A 24,031-nucleotide genomic window follows, 5' to 3' on the forward strand; every position below is an offset into this window, starting at 1 on the left:
TTACTTAGGCTGAAGGATAATGCCAAGAGGCTGTTTCCCTCACTGTACAGTTTAGAACTAGGGACAAATGTGCTGGATAAGGGTGTCAGCCATGTAGGATTCAGATAATGAGGAATCTAGTCACTTGTGTGTATTCGGAATATTTGGAATTCAGTACTCCAGCACCTATTCAGTTGCCGAGTACATTCTGGTCAGATCAAAATGGTTTTGGATATTAAAGGAATTTAGGAATGTTGGGGGTAGGGAAAGAAAGTGGAATTGAGTAGTAGATTAATTTTATTCATTGGAGTGAGCTTAAGGTGTTATGGCCAATTTCTACATCTATTTCTTAGTTTCTTTTGAAGAAGAAACTGAGACAATGATGCATACAATGTTTTTACCAAATGCTGATAAGTCGCTGAAGGTATAATGGATGAGTAGGAGAACTTGAACTTTGGGCAAGAATTTTACTCAGTGTCCTTTCAATTTGCCTGTTGTCTCCTTGTTCAGCTGCATTTAAAAAGATTGCAGCTTGGTTTTAAATTTGTTATCATTGCAGCTTCCTGCTCCGAGAAACTTCTCAATATTGCTGTAGACTTTTGGAACCATTAGGTAAGCGGTGTCTTTGTCTTGGTTCTGTGGTAGCATTTCGGTCTCTGAATCGGTTAATTTGAGTTCAAGTCCCATTCCATGGACCCTAGTACAGTGCTAAAGGATTTTTACATGTCAGAGATGCAGATTTTTCGGATTAGGGTTTAATTTCGGAGTAAAGGAATTCCCATGGTACTACTTACAGAAGAGGGACCTCCTCCAATAAGCTGTCAACATTCATAGATATTATTACGGTTTATAGATAGTTAGTACCTCCCAGCAAAAAAGGTGTAGGATGTAGTGTGGACTAATCTTCAAGCATGCAGGTATGGAATTAAATTAGTGTTGAGCTTGAGATTTTGAGTTACCCTTTGTATCAATTCCAACTCAGCTCATGTCTTGTAGTTGAATGCTCAATATGTTAGAATGTATTTTAATATTCAGGACAATCCAGCTAAATAGTAAAATTGCCATAATCTTTGCAGACCATAGGGCTGCTCTCATTAGAACGACAGTGAGCTGTTTAATCTGAAGGTCACCACTGATCTGGGCCTCAGGCGAGGTGAATTTGAGATGGGGAGTCCTTAAAAGTAACCTCAGCCAATGTAGGAATTGAACCCATTGGGTTGATGTTACTGTGTATTGCAGACCAGTTGTCCAGCCAACTATGTACCAACCCTCTCCTTTCAGCTCAATAAAATGAAGGCGAATTTCAGTTTGGAATATGTTGCTAAACATTTGGAAACTAGGTACATTGTGGAAAATGAACTTTGTTCATGGTTTTCAGAGCTTATTTCTAGCCCATTCTTCTTAAATCTGCTATCAGGTCAGTCGAGAAATTGTATGTTTTTTTAATGAAATATGAATTAGAATGATGTGACATGTATTGAAATTAATCAGTAAAAGTCTTTGACTGTAATTTATGAATTGGAACTTAAATGAAGAACATTTAAATTATTATTTTGGTCCTTTGCAAGTGATACTTGACGCACTGAAGATCCATTACATTGCTTTGATAAACAAGATAGACTGATAGTGATAATTGGCTAGAAACAAAAACAAAAATTGCTGGAATAGCTCAGCAGGTCTTGCAGGAAAGACTTGCTGTTTTGTTTCTGATTTACAGCATCCTTGGATCTTTTCAGTTTTTATTTGCCTAGGTTGGATTTGAACTTCCTTTCGTGGATAGGGCAGTTTTCCACATTATGGAATGGATGCCAATGTTGTAGCTGCATTGGAACAATTTGGTGAGAGTTTCTGAAGCATGGATCTTGAGTGGTATTACAGAATGTTATCACAAACCATAGCCTTCTCAGTTTCCAGTGCCTTCAGCCTTTTTTTGCTATCACATGTCATGAATCGAGGACCAGATGGATGCAAATGCTTCAGCCTTGCCTTTTGCCATGATATTTTGGGTGACCCCATCATTGAGGATGGAAATATTTGTGAAGCCTCTTTTTCTCCTGTAAATTGCTAGTTGTTCACCACCATAGAGGACTAGATGTGGCAGCACTCCACGTCTTGATCCTTTGGTTGTGGAGTCTCTTTTTGTCTATTACATGCTGCTTCTGTTTAGCACTTGAGCAATCCTGTGTTGCTGTTTCACCAGGTTGAGACACCTTTGTTAGGTATGTCTGCTTTTGTCCTGGCAAGGACTTCTACTTTCTTTATTGAACCATACCTGCACAAATGATGATGGTTGTGGTTGTTAAAGGTTAATCATTGTAGCCTCAGGATGTCACTGCCGGAGTTCCATAGGGAAGTCCCCGAGGCTCAACCATCTTCAGTTGTTTTGTTAATGATTTGTGGTCTATCATCATTTGAGAAGTGTTGATGGTCACTGAATATTGCACCAATGATCACCATTCATCACACCTTGGATACTGGAGCAGGACATGTCTGTAGCCTGCAAGACCTGGACAGCATCTGGGCTCCGACTGATATGTAATAAGTAATATTTGCACCACATCGTACCAGGCAATGACCACCTTCCAGAGAAAATCTAATCACCTCTTGATGTTTAATAACATTACTGTTGCTGAATGCTTTAATATCAATGTCCTGTCGGCTACCATTGACCAGGAACTGAACTGAACCTGCAATATAAATAAATAAATACAGGATAGAAGCTTGGAATTCTATAGCAAGTAATACATCTGTCTTGCTGAAGCCTGTTGACCTATGTGGCACGAGTCAGGAATGTGATGGAATATTCTCTGTGCCTGATTTTGTGCGGTAACACTCAAGAAGCTTGACACCATCCAGGACAAAAAAGCCCATTTGATTTGCACACCAACCACTGCCTTTAACATTCACCACTGATGAACAGTGGCAGCAGTGTGTACCATCGACTCGATGCATTGCAGTGACTCATCATGGCTGAAGGACAGCATCAGCAGATGTCTGAGGGAACACCGCTTGCACGTTCCCCTCCAAGCTATATTCCATCTTGATTTAGAAATATGTTGCTGTTCCTTCACTATCACTTAGTCAAAATTCTGGAACTCCCACCTTAATAGCATTGTAGCTGTCCCTACACCTCAAAGGCTTCAATACTACATTCTTCCCGGCATTAAATACTGACCCATCCAATGATGGAAGAAATGTTGAAAGAATTAAACCAACAATTTTGTTAGAGCCCTGAAGTCAGTACAATTATATTTTCAGTAAGTGATGAAACAATCTGACTTCTCATCGGCTTATTTCATTCAGCGTTAAGATCCAGATGAGACATTGCTCTGTCTGAAATCACACTGAATGGTTGGTAATATGTGTAATAATATGTCTTTTCTGCTGACACTTCTCTTTGTGTTCCTTAACATTCTGTTCATGCTAGTTTCTTCCATGCTGCTAAGTAAGTACTGTAAATTTCTGCTACGCTAGTTTTCATTGCCCCAGGGAATTAAATGAAACCTACGTAAATAGTGAAGTTGGTGTTTGGCCAATGTCCTCCTGATGGGATGCGGCTCTTTAAAACAAACCATATCATTTGTACATCTGATAACTGAAATTTAAGTATCCTTGGAATTTGGTGCTGGCAAGAATAGCATTGAGAGATGGGGAAAAGACCAGGATAGAACAATTGATATTCCTCAATGAGATCTTTTTAATTTTAAAGACTAAAAACATTTAACGTAAAAGTGGAAAATTTAAATCTGCTTCTTTCAAACTCAGGAGGTGGCTGGAGCCCATGTTAGCCAAGGAGATTCAAGCCTGAGCTACTTTTCATTTTGTTAGGGGTTGATGGAAGATGGACAAAACCAAGTTGCTTTATTTTTCAATGTGCTGGGCAAATCTGCAGAAAGGATTCTGTGTGCGTGTGCGTGTGAAATTTAAATTTTACATTACTTTAGCCTCATGCACTTTATAGGTTGTGCTTCAGTTACAGCTATCTGCTGTGCTACTTAGTAGCAAAGATCCATTTAATTTTATTTCTGAGGCCAAATCTTGTTTCTTGTGCAAAATCGGATTCGTCGGACTTGTGCTTTTGTCTCTGATAATGGTAAGAAAAACAGCTTGTTCATGTCGCAAACACCGAATTGCCATTCAATTGTATTTCTTCCTAAAATTGATATCTGTTTAGGCTTTAATGTTGTTTCACACCAACATTTAGACTGTCTGGTGATTTGGTGACCTCCATTTTCACCTAATCATTTCTGTTGGCCATGTGTAATTTTCTTTGCCATTGACTTTCATTTATAAGTTTCTTATAACTGTACTCTGATATTGCATGAGAAACTTTACACCCTTGGGAATTCAGTGATTGCTCTAACCATGTAGGTTCATGCAAAATACTTGCATCTCCAAAATTTTTGTTGAAGCAAGTATTACCTTAAAGCTTGAGATGACAAGGAGAAGTTAACAAATGAGTGGTTTAAATGGGAATTGGAGGCAACATTGTACAAATCATTCTAGTACCATGGTTTTTCTATTTATTTGTTTTGCTACTGCTGAACTAGAAAGTGGCATCAGCAACTGGACTATTTACGATTAGTTTGCAGATTTTTTTGACAAACAAGTTCCTCCCTAGTTAAACATTTTATAACTTCATTGTGTGACTATAAAGTAGAAATTAAGGGAAAGTCTTCAGTCAAGATGACATTCAAAAATAAAATTGCTACCTGAAATGAGTTTTGAATTTTTTGTTCCCAGTTATCTTAATTTTTTTTCCAATAAGAAATGCTGATAGCATAATCAAAAATTAATTTGTAAAATGATTAACTCTGGTATCAAAGAATTTAGCCACCTTTGGTAGCTATTATCATTAAATGATGCACAGACAAAATTATGAAATGAACCGTGTTTGAAGCTGCATTTTCTGTTAAGTTTCAGGTCAGATTTATTCTTCACGCACTATTTTTGATCTTTTGTTTCAATTTGACTTTTTTTGGCACTAAAGGCAAGGACTTTAGGGGACTGCTAAGCAAAGGCCTGGACAGAGGGATTTTTGAATTCAATTACTTAAAAATTGAACAAACTGCTAGTCTTATTATTAATGATCAAGAAGCAACTGAATTCTTGTAAAAAAAAAATCCATCTGGTTCATCAATCATCTTCAAGTGGTGGAAATGTGTCCTCCTTTCCCAATATGATCATGTAATGCCAGGATGCCAACAATGCGCTGCAACGGAAGTTGCAAGTTGGAGTAAAAACAGCCATTAATTGTCACCTAGATAAACTTGCCTAATCAACCTTGCAAAGTCATCCTCACTCACAAATGGAAACTTGTGCCAAAATTATTGGACTGTCCCATAGACTAATTCAGCAGCAATCTGACTCAGTCATAGCACCAAATTATATTCTATAGTTCATGTCCCAGACTTGTCCATTGACATCCTGAGCTAAATCTGTACCAATGGATGTGGCAGCTCAATGGTTTACAGTTTATATGGAATGGCCCTGGCACCTTTCAGATCGTCTCCAAACCTCATGCTTTCATGTTACTGGGTCAAACGTGGGTAAAGAAACCTCTTGTAGAATACCATCTACCACTCTCCCTCAACTAACGAATCAGTACTCCTCCATATTGAACTGAGAAGAAGCAGTAAGAATAACAAGAATGGTGGGGAGACTCAATGTCACCAAAGTGGCTTGGTTACATCATTACTGACCAAGCTGATTGAGTCCCGAAAAAGATATCTGCCAGACTGGACACATAGCTGTTAGTGGGATGGTGTTGGCATAAGTAGTCACTGTACAGTCCTTTCAGAGAGGAATCCTATCTGCACACTGAAATTATTCTCTATTACTTATAGTAGTATCACTGTGCAATTTTGGATGGTCTCAGGATCAGTCTGGTGTTTCGTAACTTGGCACTTATGAGGTGCTGTGGGTGTTCAGTGGTACCAGAATTATATTTAACTACAATTTGTAAATTTCGACTGACATTCTTTCTCTACTTATAGATCCAGGAAACGAACCCTCATTCATTATAGGAGAACATGAAGAAGCACTAGACATATCTGTGGACATTTTTCAAACCTAATCAAGCTATAACACAACTTCATGCAGGCTGAATAGCAGAATCAGTATTCTGCTGATAGAACTGAACAAATCCCATGCAAAATATCAGAACAAAGCCTTTGAGTCCTGTTACATTCAGTTTTGAATGATGTCAGGCAATTTATCACCTACTGGAGGATGGGCAAAAAACATCCCTATTCTCTTTGATTTTGGAACACAGCATGTTAGTGCAAAAGACATAGCTGGAACACTAGTTTCTTTAGTCAGGCACCAACTGGATGATTATCTTCTACTCTTGAGATCTGTACCAGCATAAATGCCAGTCTTTAGACAATTCTAATCTTTTGGGTTATCATATTAATAGCTCAAGGTCATGAATATAGCAATGGCCATGAGTCTTAATAATATCCCAGTTGTGATATAAAGTTTGTGCTGTGGAACTAGCTGCATTCTTAACCAAGCTGCTCTCTTACAGCTACAACAGTAATATCTACCTGACAGTGTTTAAGAATTGTGATGGTACATCCTGTTGGCAGAATGCAGTGCAAATTCAATTGGTCATTATTGCCAAATTGGCCTCTGCTCAGCTGTGAGCCAACTAATTGGGGATGGTATAAAGTGCCCTTTGTTCAGCAACAACGTGCCCACCAATGTACCAATTTTGGTATTTCCAGAGCCACTAACTCTAGAACTCATTGTAGTCTTACTCCAAGCATGGGCAAAAGAGCTGAACGTCAAAGATGAACTGACAGATTGCCATGACATCAAGTGAACATTTGCCAAGTGTGGCATCAAAAAGCTCAAGCAAAATTGATGTAAATGGAAAGAATGATGTAAGCTCTCAAGTAGTTGATGTCATACGTAGGGCCAAATGTGCTTGTTGGAGATCAGTCATTTCAGCCCAATTAGGCTGGTACAGGACTTCCTCAGCATAGTCTAGAGTTGATTGTCTTCAGCTGCATTATCCTTAAAACATATGGTTGGAAGTTGAGATATGCTGTTAATATACATTTTATATCATCCTCAATTCCTCAGAGTGAAGTGGCCCATGCCCACATGAAGCAATACATAATGTTCAGGCTAGTGTAATTATGCAGTGTTGAAGCCTTATCAATTCCATGCAATGATCATTTCAAACAAAAGAGAATTTAATGGTTTTCCATTTTGGAATTACCATAGCTGAATCTCCCATCTTCAGCATCCTGGTGATTATCATTGACCAGAAACTTTACTGGACCAATCGTATAAATACTGTGATCACAAAAACAGGGCAGAGATTAGAAATTCAGTTGAAAATAACTTACTGTTGACTTCTCAAAATTGTTGGGATCAAGGAGCCACAACAAAACCAGAGCCAGATTTGAATCTGGGAAATCTTACAACCAGTTTGACTCATACCTGGCACAAAAGAAAGTTATCTCAGTCCCAAAACATCACTGCAGGAGTTCCTTAGAATAGTGTCTTAGGTGCAACCATTTTCAACTGTTCCATCAGTGATATTCATCCAAGTCTGATGTGACGATGTTTGCTGATGTTTGTTTAGTGCTCAACACCATTTGGAACACCTCAGATTCTGAAGCAATCATGTCCATATGCAGCAAGGCCTGACAATATCCAAGTTTGTGCTGATAAGTAGCAAGTTTTGCTGAAGATACTGAAGCAATCTATGCCCAAATGCAGCAAGTTCTGACAACTTTCAGATTTTGGCTGACAGGTAGTGAGTAACATTCACATCATGCAAATACCAAGCAATGATCATCTCCAACGAAGAGAACCTAACCATTGCCCTTGACAGTCATTGGCATTACCATCACAGAATCCCTGATTGGCAACATCCATGCGAGTGACCATTGACCAGAAATGAACTGAACTACTCACGCAAATACCGTGGATACAAGAGCAGGTCAGCAGCTAGGAATCTTGCAGCAGATGATTTGACTCCTGACTCTCTGTTCATCATTTACAAGGCAGAAGACAGGAATGTGATGGAATACTCTTTACTCATCTGGATGAGTGCAACTCCAACAATATTCAAGGAGGTCAACACCATCTAGGTCAAAGCCTTGTTTGATACTACATCCACAAACATTCACTCCCTCTCCTACTGATGCTCAGTAGTAGCACTGTACCAATCTACAACATGCTATGCATACACTAAGGTTCCTAAGACAGCGCCTTCCAAACGCAGGACCGCTGTCATCTAGATAGATAAGAGCAATAGAAAAACGGGAATATCACTACTTACAAGTTCCTCTCAAAGTCACTCACCATCCAGAATTGGAAATATACCACTGATGGATTCAAGGAGGCATCACATTCTCTAGGCAAATTAGAAATAGGCTTCGCTGGTCAGGCCAATGAATCCCAGATTCCCTAAATTATTTTTTAAAATTGGAAGGGCAAAAGATGCTGCATAGGTCTGTAGATCTGCTAGATATATTTGAATGATCTTTTTAGAATGGTCGTAGTGCCGTGTAATGCAATCGATGGTATCCTTCATGGGAACATGGGACTTAGTAAGTAGTGCTGCATGATTGCAACTACCGATTCTGTCATAGACGTATCTGCAACATGTAGACCAGTTAGGATGAGACCATTTTTATTTTACTCTTGTTGGTTCCTTCGCCACTTGTTGCAGGTCCAGTGCAGCCACCAAAAATTCAGGGCCTTGCTCGTTCATTATAGGTGTGACCAAATTATTCTTGATGATGGATGTTGAAGCCCCACATCTAGAACACATTCTGTGCCTTCACCACCCATCAATCAGTCTTCTAAGTGGTGCTCAATATGGAGGAGAAGTGCTACATTAGCCACGGGCATAGTGCTGTTCATCTGCAGGAAATTCTCTTGTATTCATTTGACCTTTTACAATGAAACATTGAGGTCCAGATTCAATGTTGAGGAATCCCAAGCCAGCTCCTTCTCAAGTATATTCCAGTGCCTTTCCACCTCTGGATGATTATACTGTACCTGAGACATAGGTACTCAGGGTTGTATCTTACCAATGTGTTGAAGAGTTGCTATTAAGGGTACTACTGACTGAGTTGGCCGAGGTCTAAAAAACATTGTCAGGCTGTTAACAGCTGTCCCAGTTTTGGTACAAGCTCCCTAGAATGTTGGTCAGGAGGACTATGGAAATTTCAGAGCTTTTTAAAAATTCTTATGAGGGATATGGGTATTACTTGCAATGGGCATTTGTTGCCCATCCAGCAAGTTGTGTCTCTAGGCCATATCAGAAGACGTTTGAGTCAACCACTGTGTTTACGGAATCACATGTAGACCAGCCTTCACGAGTGTGGCCGATTTTCCTTTGCTAAAGGACGTAAGTGAATGATTTGGATTTCTGCAACAATTGACAGTGGCTCATGGTCACTGTTAAATTAGCTTTTAGTTCTAGATATATTAATTGAATTCAAATGTCAGTATCTGCTGTGGTGTGATTTGAACCTATGATTCCAGACCATCAGTCTGAGTCTCTGAATTAACAGACCACAGATGAGCACTGGAGCAGGACTGGTCATAAGTATTAATTTAGTGCTGGTACCTCTTATAGTCTGCCTAGGACTGCATCAGATATCTTTAATACTTTTCTGTTATGTTAAATTTGTGCATCAAGAACAATTTTGTGCAGTAATCCTATGGTGCATAGCATCTTTGTAATTTATTTCTATTCTCCACAGAGCATACGAACAGGCTGGAATGATGCTGAAGGTTTGTCTCTTGATATTCTTTCTGCTTTCTTGAAATCTGATTTTTCATTTTTCTGTAACCAAAAATAACAACTTAATATTCGAATGCTTTTTTTCAGCAAAAAAAGGTAAGGATACTTGACAGCCTGTGGACACCTGGTAACAATATTGCAGAAACATCCAGATTTCTGAGATTGCAATTTTGATTGTGCATACGTTTTATGGACTTCATCAATCTTTTTTTGTCACCCTTTCAAAAACCTCAACTGAATTTAGTGAGACATGATTTCCCACGCACTTGTTGACTGTCCCTAATCACTTTTGCCTTTCTAAATGCATCAAAAGTCTGTCCCTCCAACAACTTAACCACCACTGATGTCAGGCTCACTGGTCTATAGTTCTGTGGCTTTTCCTTTCCACATTTCTTAAATAATGAGACCACATTGGCACTCTCCAGTCTTTTGACAACTGAGCTGTGGCTGTCGATGATAGAAATATTTCAGCAAGAGGTCCAGCAACTCAGCCCTAGCTTCCCATAAAGTTCTGGGTGATACACCTGATCAAGTACTTTTATGCGTTTTAAGACTTCCAGCACCACCTCTTATGTAATATGGACACTCTCAAAGACATCACTGTTTATTTCTCCAAGTTCCCTAGCTTCCATGTCCTCCTTCACAGTAAATATTGATACAAAATATTTGTTTAGTATCTCATCCATGTCCTGTGGTCTAACATGTTGATGGCTTCGATGATCTTTAAGGGGCCCTATTCTCTCTCTAGTTACTCTTTCACCCTTAAAATATTTGTAGAATCTCTGTAGATTCTCCTTTAACCTTGTTTTCCAAAGCTATCTCATGTTTCCCTTTTGCACTTTTGATTTCCTGCTCAAGTATACTCCTATTGCCTTTATACTCCTCTAGGGATACACTAGATCCCAGCTGTCTATACCTGACAAATGCCTCCTATTCTTGACCATAGCCTCAATTTTTCTAGACTGTAGTATTCCTTACACCTACCAGCCTTGCCCTTCGCACTAACAGGGGCATATCTCTCAGAACTCTTGTTGTCTCATATTTGAAAGCCTCCCACTTTCCAACCATCCCTTTTATCTGTGAAAACCTCCCCCAATCAACTTTTGAAAGTTCCTGCCTCATACCATCAAAATTGGCCTTACTCTAAATTGAAACTTTAACTTTCTGATCAGTTCTGTTTCTGTAACTATGTTAAAAATATAAAAATTATGATCACTTGTTTCAATGTGCTCCTTCACTAACACCTCAGTCACTTGCCCTATATTATTTCCCAAAAGCAGGCCATGTTTTAGTAGTCAGTACATCCATATATGGTATTTTCTTGTACACACTTAACAAATTCCCCTCAATCCAAGCCCTTAACAGTATGACAGTTCCAGTCTATATTTGAAACGTTAAAATCGCCAACTATTACAATCCTATTATTCTTACAGGTAGCTGACACGTTCTTAAATATTTGCTTCTCAATTTCCCTGCTGACTATTGAGGGGGCTATAGCACAATTGCAATAAGGCCTTTCTTATTTCTCAATTCGACTCGAGCCAGGAATATCATCCAGAAATACAACCGTAATGTTTCCTTTAACCAAAGATGCCGCCTCCCTTTCTATCCTTCCTATAGCATCTATATTTAGGTTGGTTGGCTCGCTGAACTGGTTCTTTGTTGTCCACAGATATTTCGTTACCCAGCTGGGTAACATCATCAGTGCAGCCTCTGATGAAGTGCTGTTGTGTTTTCCCGCCTGTTTTTTAAACTCTGGAGTCCGTTGAGCTGGATTACCTCACTTCCGGTTTTCCTTCGCAGTGGAGTGTATATGGTGTCAAGTTCTATGTGTTTGCTGATGGCTTTCTTCGTAGAGTACCAAGCTTCTAGAAATTCCCGTGCCAGTCATTTGGAACTTGGAGAAACGTTTGGGTCCATACTGATTGGCATTTAGAAGAATGAGAGCTGATCTTACTGAAATATAAAATTCTGAAGTGACTTGACAGAATAGGTGCTGTTCTAATTCCTTTCTTGGAGGCATCTAGAATTGAGATCCCTGACAATCATACAGTTTTGAAGCAGGAATAGATCATTTGGCCCCTCTAGCTTGACCTGCCATTTAAAAAGTAGAAAGCTTCAAATCCATATTCCTGCCTCGCCTTGACTACCTTATTATCAAGAATATGTCTACTACTGGCATGGAACTGCTGCTGACTTGCATGGAGTTCCAAAGATCCACAACCCTCTTAGAAAAAGGATTCTTCTGCGTTACCGTTTCAAATTGGAAATCCTTTATATTTTAACTGTCACTTAGATTTAGTCTCCTTCACAAGAAGAAATATCCTTTGATGCTGTCAAGTCATCTCAGGTTCTCTTGTATTTCCGTAAGATTAGCGCTCCTTATAAACTAGCATAGTGGTAATGTCACTGGATGAGTAATGCAGAATCCAGACTAATGTGGTGGGAACACGGGTTGAAATACTACCGTAGAAGATAGTGAAATTTGAACATAGTAAATATCTGGATTAAAAACTAGCCTCATGGCGACCATGTAACCATTGTTAATTGTTGTAAAACCTATCTGGTTCACTGATGTCCTCTAGCAAGGAAATCTGCCATTGTTTTCCTATCTGGGCCACATGTGACTCCAGACCCACAGCATGTGTTTGACATTTAACTCCTCTCTAGGTAACGAAGGGAAGGCAATAAATGCTGTCCTAGTAAGTGAAGCCAACATCCCATGAACAAAGATAAAAAAATGCAGGCCTTGCCTGGCCAAACTTCCATCATATGATAACCTCCCCCTCTCATCCTGGGTATCAGTTCAGTGAACCTCCTCTTAACTGCACACTTTAAAAATAATGGAACTCCTATTTAAATTAAGATGAATTTCTTCACTCAGAAGCTGTAAGTCTTTGGAATTTTCTCACACTCATAAAACAATAGGGGCTGGGTCCATTGAATGTATCCAATGCTGAGTTTGTTAGATTTCTGATTGGCAGCAGAGTTGAGGATTATGGGAGAAAATGCAGAAAAATAGAAATAGGAAATGACATCACCAACCCAAGGAAACCTAAACAGATAAATAGAAAGCGGGACATAACACCAGCGTTTCATCGGAGGCTCACTGATGGTGTTACCTAGAATGTTGACGAAACGTCTGAAAACTAACCTTCCAGCTCAGCGAGCAGACTCACATCCAGCAGAAAAATAGATTTAAGGTCATAGTCAGATTAGTGCCTTCCGGAGGGACTGCTCTCTCCATGATTCCCTCATCCGCTCCACACTCCCCACAAGCCCCACCACCCCCAGTACCTTTCTGTGCAAATGCAGGAGATGCTACACCTGTCCCTACACCTCCCCCCTCACCTCCATCCAAGGCCCCAAGAAGGCCTTCCACATTAAACAGATGTTCACTTGCACATCTGCTAATGTGGTGTATTGTATCCGCTAATCCCAAAGTGGCCTCCTCTACATCGGGGAAACCAAGCGGAGGTTTGGAAACCTCTTTGTGGAGCACCTATGCTTGGTTTATGACAAACGAAAACATATCCCAGACGTGAATCACTTTAATTCCCCCACCTACTCCTTGGATGACATGTCCATCCTGAGCCGCCTCTAGTGTCACAACGATGCTACCCAAAAACTGGAGGAACAGCACTGCATATTCTGCCTTGGAACCCAACAACCCAATGGTCTCAATGTGGACTTAACAAGCTTCGAAATCTCCCCACACCCGACCTCATCCCAAGACCAGCACCCTGCTCTCGTCCTCACATCCTTGACCTGTCCACCTTTCCTCCCACCTATCTGCCCTTCCTTCCTCACTGACCAACCCTGTCCTAACTCCTTACCTACACTCACCTTTACTCGTTTCATCCCCGCCTCCTTGATCGGTCCGTCTTCTCTCCACCTATTTGCTCCTCTATCCATCTTCTATCATCGCCTCCCCCTGTCTATTTATTTCAGAGGCCTCTTCCCCTCCCCAATTTCTGAAGAAGGGTCCAAACCCGAAACGTCAGGTTTCCTGCTCATGCTACTTGGCCTGATGTGTTCATCCAGCTCCACAACTTGTTATCCCAGTCTCCAGCATTGGCAGTTCCTACTATCTCTGAATAAATTTTAGTAGCATCTTCGTATATTTTTAATATTGTTATTAGAAATATACAGTTTTAAAAGTTGTTTGTTAAACAGAGGGAAGGATCTCCAGATTGCAAAATTACATTTATTTTCCATCTTTGTTTGGCCTGAACGTGGTCTTCTAGCAATTGTTAGTGTGTGGGACAATAATCATACAAAGGATTGAGTGACATGTGTGAAGGTATTGAATTGTTGGTGACAGGCTGGTTGCTTTTGAAATTATTTTCTGTGGCATTTAGTGCTCACAGTAGAAAAATGTGATTCCCACCTTTTGTATATGAGTTATTTTACGTGGAAATGCTGGTGGAATATTGATACGTTAATTGAACCTTACATTGGAATAGCATATTTGGGAGCTGGTTAATGATACATACTTTGAATTTAAATATGATTGTTTTAGCTAAGGAAATAATTAAATGGCACGATTTTTGAGGCACAGATACTATGGGAATGTTTAATGAACGCTGCTTTGCTTGAATAAATATTTACCCAGTAATGCTTAAGTGTTAAATGGATGTTAGCCCTTCCCTTGCAATTATTGGATGCATGTTATTTCATTATTTTTCCCATCTTTTATCTTCCAATTTTGAATGATGTCCTACTGTACCCTTTGATATTAGAACTCAATCATAAGCCAGATGTTAAATATCCTGTGCTAATGTGATAATCTAAAGGTACATGTGCATAATTGAATGTTGTTTTTAAAAATAGGAAATGCAAAAGTTACCAGATGCAGTCCAGCTTATTGAGAAAGCCAGCATGATGTTTGTAGAGAGTGGAACACCTGATACTGCTGCCATGTCACTGGACCGTGCTGGAAAGTAAGACGTTTAAAATGATAATTTGATGATTTAAATATATTTATAGTACACCAATTTAATGATGTTTGGAGGATTATAACTTTTGGATATTTGCCAGTTAAATGTATGAAATAAGCTCATACCTACTATTTTGAAGCATACTGGAGTAATGGTCAACACTAGTGCAGTATCACTGAGTGATATTTGAAGTCTGAAGATGAAGTAGGTATGAATGACAGTTTCTTGTTGAACAAGTATTTGCTAAATTGCACCACTGTTTACGGGAAATTGATTTTGAATATTTATTTAAAATCTCTGCCAAACCTATATCATTGCAACTGGACTCTCTTCATTTCCCTTGCATAAAATTTGCCTTTGAGCCAGAAGGCTGTAGCATTGTGTCTTGCTGCACAAACTTGAGCTAATGTTTACATTGATATTTCAGTGCTGCACTGAAAGGGCGTTTCATTGTTCGATTTCCTGTCTTTCGGATGTGATGATGAACTAGACATTTTGACTTCAAGACCCAGGATAAAATATCCCATCGCACTATTTGAAAAAGAGCAGACTGTTCTGTTGTGTGGCAGCGGCTGCCCCAAAGTAACTTCAGCCTCAACCACACAACTTCCATCACCAAGAAAGATTAGAGCAGCCTGGAATTTCCTTCCTAACAACACTTTAGTTGTTCCTAGACCACACAGACTGCAGTGGCTCAAAAAGGTAGCTCATAAATGCTGGCCTAACCAGTGATGTCCACATTCCCTTTGAAAAATAACCTTAAAATATTCATTGGTGATGAATTAATGCCAATACAATAGGGATCTCCTTGTTCACGTCTTCCACTCATCAGGTTGCATATTCAACAGGCATTTCTATTACCTGCAGAGTAATGGTAGATTGGATTGGATCACAGTACAGATGATGAGCAAAGTTCATTCTGTAGCTTTGAGATTTAGATAATCTTTGTACGTTATATGGTATTAACTGATTGACAAGCAATTCCAGATTTCAGGGTTTAAAAAATTGCTTTTGTTATGTTTCAGGCTGATCGAAAATGTAAACTTGGAAAAAGCTGTAGATCTTTACCAACAGGCAGCTTCTGTGTTTGAGGTAAGGTGTTGAACAAGGATCCTTTAATTTAATTTTTTAATTGCTAATTTTAAAAAAGAATTTCTTGGCTGATTTTCAGTTTATCATCAGAGCCAATATAAAATTGCTTTAGAAATCAGTACAATAAGAATATAAATTCAGAGAAAATCGGATGAGTGTACAAATTAAGAGCAGGAGTAGACCAATCAACAACTGTGCCTGCGCTGTCTTGTAACAAAGCCCAGGCTGATCTGATTGTGACCTCCCCTTCACTTTCCCTACCCTGAGTGATCCCTTTGTGACCTCAACTCCACTTCCCCAACTCTATGTGACCCCTTCACCAATCAAAAGTCTGTCTAACTTGACCTTAAAACTATTCAGACACCATTCCTCCGCTGCACTTCCAAGGAAATTCCACACACTAATAACCTATGGGAAAATAATTTCTGTTATTAGTTTTAAAAGGCACTACATTAATTTTGATTTTAATGTTAATGTTTGTTGTGATATAACCTTACTAACCAGTCTGTCATGTGGAATCTTGCTGAACACTTTTATGAAGTCCATATAGACAACATCTACCGCAAACTTCTTTGTCACCTCTTCTAAAAACTCTTAAAAAGTTTGTGACACACGACTTCCCGTGCACAAAGCCGTGCTGACTATCCTTAATCAATTTTGCCTTTCCAAATGCATGTAAATCCTGTTCCCAGAATCCCCTCTAACAACGTATCACCAGTGACATCAGGCTCTTCAGTCTGTAGATCTGTTAAATATAGGCACCACATTAGCCAACCTTCAGTCTTCCTGCACCTCACTTGCAGCTGTTGGTGATGCAAATATCTCAGTAAGGGTCTCAACAATCTCTCTTTCCTAGCGTCCCACAAAGTTTTGGGAAACTGCTGATCATGTCCTGGGGATTTTTCTACCTTTTATGCATTTTGAGCCCTCCAGCACTTCCTGTTCTATAATATAGATTCTTTTTAATATGTAACTATTTATTTCCCCAAGTTCCCTAGCTTGCATGCCCTTCTCTACAGTAAATACGGCTATGAAATAGTTATTTAGTATCTCACCCATCTCTTGTGGTTCCAGACATAGATGGCCTTGTTGATCTTTAAGGGGCTTATTGTCTCCCTAGTTAAGTGTCCTTAATATGTTTATAGAATCTCTTTCAATTCCCCTTAACTCTATTTGCCAAAGTTTTCTCATGTCCTCTTTTTGCCCTCCTAATTTCCCACTTAAGTTTACTCCTACTGCCCTTACACCCCTCTAGGGATTCACTTGATCCCAGCTGTCAATACCTGATAAATACCTCCTTTTTCTTGATCAGAGCTTCAATTTCTCCAGTCATCCAGCATTTCCTGAAGAAGGCCTGAAATGTCAGCCTTCCTGCCCCTCTGATGCTGCTTGGCCTGCTGTGTCCATCCAGCTCTACACCTTATCTGTTTTTCCTACACCCACCAGCCTTCCCTTTCACGTTAACAGGAACATACTGTCTCTCAACTCTTGTGATCTCGTTCTTAAAGGCCTCCCATTTCCCAACCACCTTTTCACCTGCGAAAAGATTCCCCCACTTTTGAAAGTGCCTGTCTAATACTGTCACAATTGGCCTTATTCCAATTTAGAGCTTTAACTTTTCAATCTATCCTATTCCGTAACTTTTAAAACTAACAGAATTGTGATTGCTTACCCCAAAGTAGTCCCCCACTGACACCTGTCACTTGCCTATTTTTCTTACAGATATCTGAATCCCCTACATATTTGTTTCTCAATTTGACGCTGAGTATTGGTGTGGCCTATAATGCAATCCCATGAAGGGGATTATCCCTTTCTTAGCTTTAAGTGCTACCCTTATAACTTCACTGGACAGCCTCTCAGGAATACTTACCCGAAGCACAGCTGTAATTTTCCTTCTGACCAAAAACGCCACTGACCCTCCTCTCTTATCTCCCTTTCTATCATTCCTCAGAATGTTAACTTGCAAGTCTGTCCATCCCTGAGCCACATTTCTGTAATAGCAATGCTATCCCAGTCCCATATTCCCAACCATGCTGTAAATTTGCCTGCCTTACCTGTCAGGTCTCTTGCATTGATGTAAATGCAGTTTAATATATCAGTCTTACTTCATTCTTTGCTGTGCTTTTGTCTGCCTTGACTATTAGGCTTGCTCCCTTAGCTGTTTTACTAACCTCAGCCTTTCCCCTTTTCTCACTATCACTTTTGGTTCTGCTCCTCACCCTTACTAGTTTAAAGCTTCTCAAATAACACTAGCAAATTTCCCTGCAAGGATATTAGCCCCCTTCCAATTCAGGTGGAACCCATCCCTCTTGTACAGGTTATTTCTACCCTGATTTAAAAATGCAAATCCTTGCACCAACTCCTCAACCACACATTCATCTGTTCCATCCTCCTATTACTACTTTCACCAGCAAATAACATTGGTAGTAGTCCAGGTATTACTATCCTCAATTACCTACTTTTTAACCTCCTGCCTAGTTTCCTGTATTCTCTCTGCAGAATCTCTTTCCTTAGCTATGTAGTTAGTATCCACATGTACAATGACCTCCTGCTGATCACTTTCTCCTTTCAGAGTATTCTGCACTCCCTCAATGACTATTCTTATCCCTGGCACCAGGGAGGCAACACACAATTCTGATGTCTCACTGATGACCACAGAAATGTTTGGCTGTGCCCCAGACTAGAGAGTCCCTGATTACAATTGATCACTTGGAACCTGACATACTGGATGGTGTTCCAACTTGTAATTGTACATACTCAGAATAAGGATACACCACTGAATTTGACCTGAAGCTATTGGCGGCACAACCCTGTTCTCTTTAAGTAGCCCCAGCAGGGATTTGTACGCTGTTGCTATTAAAAATTTTCACATCAAAGATTACTGCTAAACCTTCCTTCTCAAACTGAATGTATCTTCTTTCGGCATTAGTCAAAGTCTGTGATATATATATACTATTGGGAATCCTTTCTGCTGGGTCCCTGGTGAGCCAACACTACCCTGATACTGAAGAAGAACACTGAAAAATTTCTGAAGAAGGGCCCTGACTTGAAACATCAGCTTTCTTGCTCTTCTGATGCTGCCTGGCCTGCTGTGTCCCTCCAGCTGCACTCTGTATTACCTGTTTACTACCCTGATCTACTGTAGGTTGAAGGCAGGGGGGAGTTGGGAGCATCACACATCAGCACCACATTTTGCTTGCGGTCATAGTGTCCTAACACCCTGGTCGACCCATTGTCTCCGCCTGCTCCTGACCCACCGAACTTACCTCCACCTATCTCAACTCCATTTTCTCCCCCTTGGTCCAGGAACTCCCTACCTATGTCCGTGACACCACCCACTTCCTCCACCTCCTCCAAAACTTCCAATTCCCTGGTCCTCAATACCTCATCTTTACAATGGATGTCCAGTCCCTATACACCTGCATTGCCCATGCAGATGGCCTAAAGGCCCTCCACTTCTTCCTGTCCAGCAGGCCCGACCAGTCCCCCTCCACCGACACCCTCATCCGCTTAGCTGAACTCGTCCTCACCCTTGCCTGCCTCTTTCTAGGTTATGTGGAACAATCCCTCTTCCGTAGCTACACTGGCCCGAAACCCCACCTCTTCCTCCGTTACATTGATCACTGTATTGGCGCCACCTTGTGCTCTCACGAGGAGCTGGAACAGCTCATCCACTTCACCAACACCTTCCACCCCAACCTTAAGTTCACCTGGATCATCTCTGATACCTCTCTCTCCTTCCAGGACCTCTCTGTTTCCATCTCTGGCAATGACTCCCACAGCTACCTAGAATACACCTGCTCCCACCCACCTTCCTGCAAAAATGCCATCCCCTATTCCCAATTCCTTCACCTCCGCTGCATCTGTTTTCAGGATGAGGCATTCCACTCCTGAACATCTCAGATGTCCTCATTTTTCAAGGACAACAACGTCCCCCCCCATCAGTGGTCAAGAACGCCCTTGACCGTGCCTCCTGCATTTCCCGCAACTCATCCCTGACACCCCGTCCCCGCAATAACTGCCAAAAGAGAGTCCCCCTGACCCCCTCATACCACCCCACCAACCTCCGGATCCACTGCATCGTCCTCCGACACTTTTGCCTTCTGCAATCCGACCCTACTATCAAAGACATTTTTCCCTCCCCATCCTTATCCGCTTTCCAGAGAGACCACTCTCTCCGGGACTCCCTTGTCCACTCCACGCCCCCCTCCAGCCCCACCACATCCGGCACTTTTCCTTGCAACTGCAGGAAGTGCTACACCTGCCCCCACACCTTCCCCCCTCACCCCCATCCCAGGCCCCAAGAAGACTTTCCACATCAAGCAGATGTTCGCCTGCACATCTGCTAATGTGGTATGCTGTATCCGCTGCACCCGTTGTGGCTTCCTCTACATTGGGGAAACCAAGCGGAGGCTTGGGGACTGCTGTGCAGAACACCTACGCTCGGTTCACACTAAACAACTGCACTTCCCAGTCGTGAACCATTTCAACTCCTCCTCCCATTTCTCAGACGACATGTCCATCCTGGGCCTCCTGCAGTGCCACCCGAAGGTTGCAGGAACAGCACCTCATATTCCGTTTGGGACCAATGGTATCAATGTGCACTTCACTAGCTTCAAAATCTCCCCTTCCCCTACCACATCCCAAAACCAGCCCAACTTGTCCCTGCCTCCCTAGGGTCCTTCCTCCCACCTATCCCCTCCTCCTACCTACTAGCCTCGTCCCACCCCTTGACCTCTCCATCCTCCCTGAACTGACCTATCCCCTCCCTAACTCCCCACCTACACTCACCTTTATTGGTTCCATCCCCGACCCTTTGACCTGTCTGTTTCCTCTCACCTACCTTCTCCTTTATCCATCTTCTATCTGCCTCCCCCTCTCTCCCTATTTATTTCAGAACCCCTTCCTCTCCCCCATTTCTGAAGGCCCGAAACATCAGCTTTCCTGCTCCTATGATGCTGCTTGGCCTGCTGTGTTCATCCAGCTCTACACCTTGTTATCCTGGATTCTCCAGCATCTGCAGTCCCGACTTTCTCTGAGATGACGAAAGCTGCTTCTTCACTTCCCTAAAGGCTACGTCTTGGCTACAAAGCCGTTTCCAAGGTTGACCCTTCAGTCGCAGATGTAAGGGTGTCAGGATGGAGGCTAGGTTACAAATGAATTTTCCATAATAATTCATCACCCTAGGAAAGACCTACAAACTTAGGGGGCTGGGACACCTTATGTTGCCCTCTCTGTCTTCCAAAGGGTGTAACTCAGTCTTGTCAACTCTGTATCCCAGTAGGTCACTTGGTGTCTGGAACCCACATTTTCCTTCCTAACGTGTACTGCCCACCTTGGAGAGACATTTAAGTGCTATATTCAGTTGTCCAAATTCTAGTGTTCCTACTGCTAATATCAAACTAATATATGTGTAGTTCACCATTCTCCTCCTTTTCGTAAATAGTTGGATTACACTTTTCACCTTCCAGTCAGCAAGAACCTTTCTCAGATTTATGGAATTTCAAAAGCTAACCAGTGCATCTGTTGTCTTCAAAGCTGTGAGCATGGGAAGGTGGTGACATAGTGGACTTGTAATCCTGAGTCCTAGGCCAATATTCTAGATTCATGGGTTTAAATCCCCCCATAACACATGGTGAAATTTGAATTCGATCAAAAATGTGGAGTAAAAGGCTAGATTCATGGTAACCATGTGCCTCCTGTCAAACACCCACCTTGTTTACTCAGGTTGCATTAGTGATGAAATTATCCTCCCTTCTCTGTCTGACGCACTTGTGACTCCAATCCCACAGCAATGTGTTTGTCTCTTAACTGCTGTATGGGCAGTAATAAATGCTGGCCTAGCAACACCTGTAGCGTATGAATAAATAAATAAAATCTGGCATGAAGTTCATCTGCCCAGGGAGTTATCAACTCTCAATTCAGTATTTTTTCAAGTGCTACTTCTTTAAAGAACATAGAACAATACAGCGCAGAACAGGCCCTTCGGCCCTCGATGTTGCGCTGACCTGTGAACTAATCTAGGCCCATCCCCCTACACTGTCCCGCCATCGTCCATATGCTTATCCATAGACTGTTTAAATGCCCCTAATGTGGCTGAGTTAATTACATTGGCAAGCAGGGTGTTCTACGCCCTTACCACTGAGTAAAGAACCTTCCTCTGACAACTGTCTTAAATCTATTACCTCTCAATTTGTAGCTATGCCCCCTCATACAAGCTGATGTCATCATCCTCAGAAGAAGACTCTCACTGTCCACCCTGTCTAATCCTCTAATCATCTTTTTACTGATAATAATTTCTTTCAACTCTTTCATTGCACTAGTCGCTGGTTGCCTTGAATTTGCGAAAGATTTTCTGTATCATCTTCCATGAAGAAATACTCAAATTAACTCTGTAGTTTCTCTGCCATTTCCCTGTCTTCCACTATAAATTCTGTGGTTCCCATCTGTAACAGGTCTCCATTTATCCTTGTTAATTGTTTTCTTTCCATGTACAATATAGTCCTTCTTATTTCTTTCTAGCTTACATTCAAATTCTTTTCCCTTTTCTAATTAGTTTCTTGGTCTTTCCCTAGGACCTAAATTGTTCCCAATCCTCAGGCTTAAAATGATTTCTGATATTTTAATAATCTGTTTCCTTTGCTCTAATGCACTGTTTAACTTCTGCCCTTAACTATGGTTGATTTATCTTTCCTTTTAAAGATGATATCAATTACCTAGAAATGTTGAAAAGTTATAAATGGTTGTTATTTTCAAAGAAGATTTGAATGTCTGCATATATCTCATTAACAGTGTTAAAATGTTGTGGTGAAGTATACTTCATATGTTATAAAATGTTGACTTTGCTTTGTAACAATAAACTTAACGTTTGGTAGAATGAAGAGCGTTTACGCCAATCAGCTGAATTGCTTGGAAAAGTTTCACGGTTGCTAGTTCGGGCTCGCAGGTAACAGCCTTTCTGAACACTAGATTTGGTACTGAAGGACTTAAGATGAAGAAAAGTAAATGGAACAATGTTTGTGTTCATAAACATGTCTCCTTCCAATTTTGTTGATGAAAACATTGTAACAGTAAATATACATATTGTTCCTAAGCACATTACTGAGAGGGAAATGGAGGTTTATGCTGACAGTTTAGATAGATGAGGAAGGATGGGAATACGAGTGTGTGGAGCTTAAATGGTGGGATGAGTTGATTGGATATTTTGGCCTGTTTCTGTGCTGTGTATTTTGAGTGATTTTTAATTACCTAATGTTGGACACCCTTCAACCTAGTGATTCCATAAGACTATAAGATAAAGGAGGAGAAGTAGGCTATTCAGCCCATTGAGTCTGCTCTACCATGAGATCATGGCTGATCTGTTAATCTACAATTCCACTTTGCTGCATTTTCCCATGATGGTAATTCCCTGACTGATTAAACATTTGTCTTATCTCAGCTTTTAATATACTTAACTATTCAGCTTCAACAGCTGTTTGCAGTATTGAATTCAACAGATTCATTACCGTCTGAGAGAAGAAATTCCTCCTAATCTCTGGCATTATTATTGAATCCCTTATTCTGAGATAATGCCAGCTGGGCTACTACTCTCCCATAACAGGAAGCAATCTTTCTGCATCCACTGTGTCAAGATGCTAAGATTCTAGAATGGTTTAACAAGTTATTCTGTCATTCTTCTTAACTTCCACGAGTACAAGGCAAAACAGCCCGTCTATATATGATAACCAGCCTAGTGAACTTCATCTGGACTGTGTCCAATGTCAGTAGGGGCACAAAACTCATGGTATGCAGATGTGGTTGACTAGTATTTAGTATAGTATGAGAAAAACGTCCTTAATTTTATACCACATTTCCTTTGAAATAAAGGCCAATATTCCATTTGTATTCCCTATTATCTGTGAACTTGGATGCTAACTTTTTAAGATGCATGAGGCCTCACAAATCCCTCTGCTCTGTAGCTTTCAGCATTCTTTTCCCATTTAAATGATATTCAGTTCCTCTATTCTTCCTACTACAGTGCATAATCTCTCAATTTTTCATATTGTATTCCATCTGCTAATTTTGCCACACACTCCATAAGATCTCAGAAAGTGTGGAAATAGGCCATTCAGTCCTTCAAGTCCACACCGACTTTCTGAAGAGCATTGCACCCGGACTCACCCCCTCCGGAAACCCTGCATTTTCAATACTGATCCACCTAACCTACACATCCCTGGACATCGCTGTGCTTGTTTAACATTGTCTT

The 24,031-nt window shown here is 40.8% G+C and overlaps 1 protein-coding gene across 1 annotated transcript in view; it reads left to right on the forward strand.

Annotated features, from left to right (window-relative positions):
- The window catches only part of napgb (N-ethylmaleimide-sensitive factor attachment protein, gamma b), a 52,303-nt gene that overhangs the window by 8,169 nt on the left and 20,103 nt on the right, over positions 1 to 24,031 (forward strand). Inside the window, exons 4-8 of the mRNA XM_048529012.2 lie at positions 3,407 to 3,424; positions 9,714 to 9,744; positions 14,588 to 14,697; positions 15,720 to 15,786; positions 22,662 to 22,732. Coding sequence (XP_048384969.1) covers positions 3,407 to 3,424; positions 9,714 to 9,744; positions 14,588 to 14,697; positions 15,720 to 15,786; positions 22,662 to 22,732 — 297 coding nt within the window. The remainder of the gene's footprint in view (positions 1 to 3,406; positions 3,425 to 9,713; positions 9,745 to 14,587; positions 14,698 to 15,719; positions 15,787 to 22,661; positions 22,733 to 24,031) is intronic.

This window comes from Stegostoma tigrinum, chromosome 5 (genome assembly GCF_030684315.1).
Source record: "Stegostoma tigrinum isolate sSteTig4 chromosome 5, sSteTig4.hap1, whole genome shotgun sequence".
Lineage (NCBI taxonomy): Eukaryota > Metazoa > Chordata > Chondrichthyes > Orectolobiformes > Stegostomatidae > Stegostoma > Stegostoma tigrinum.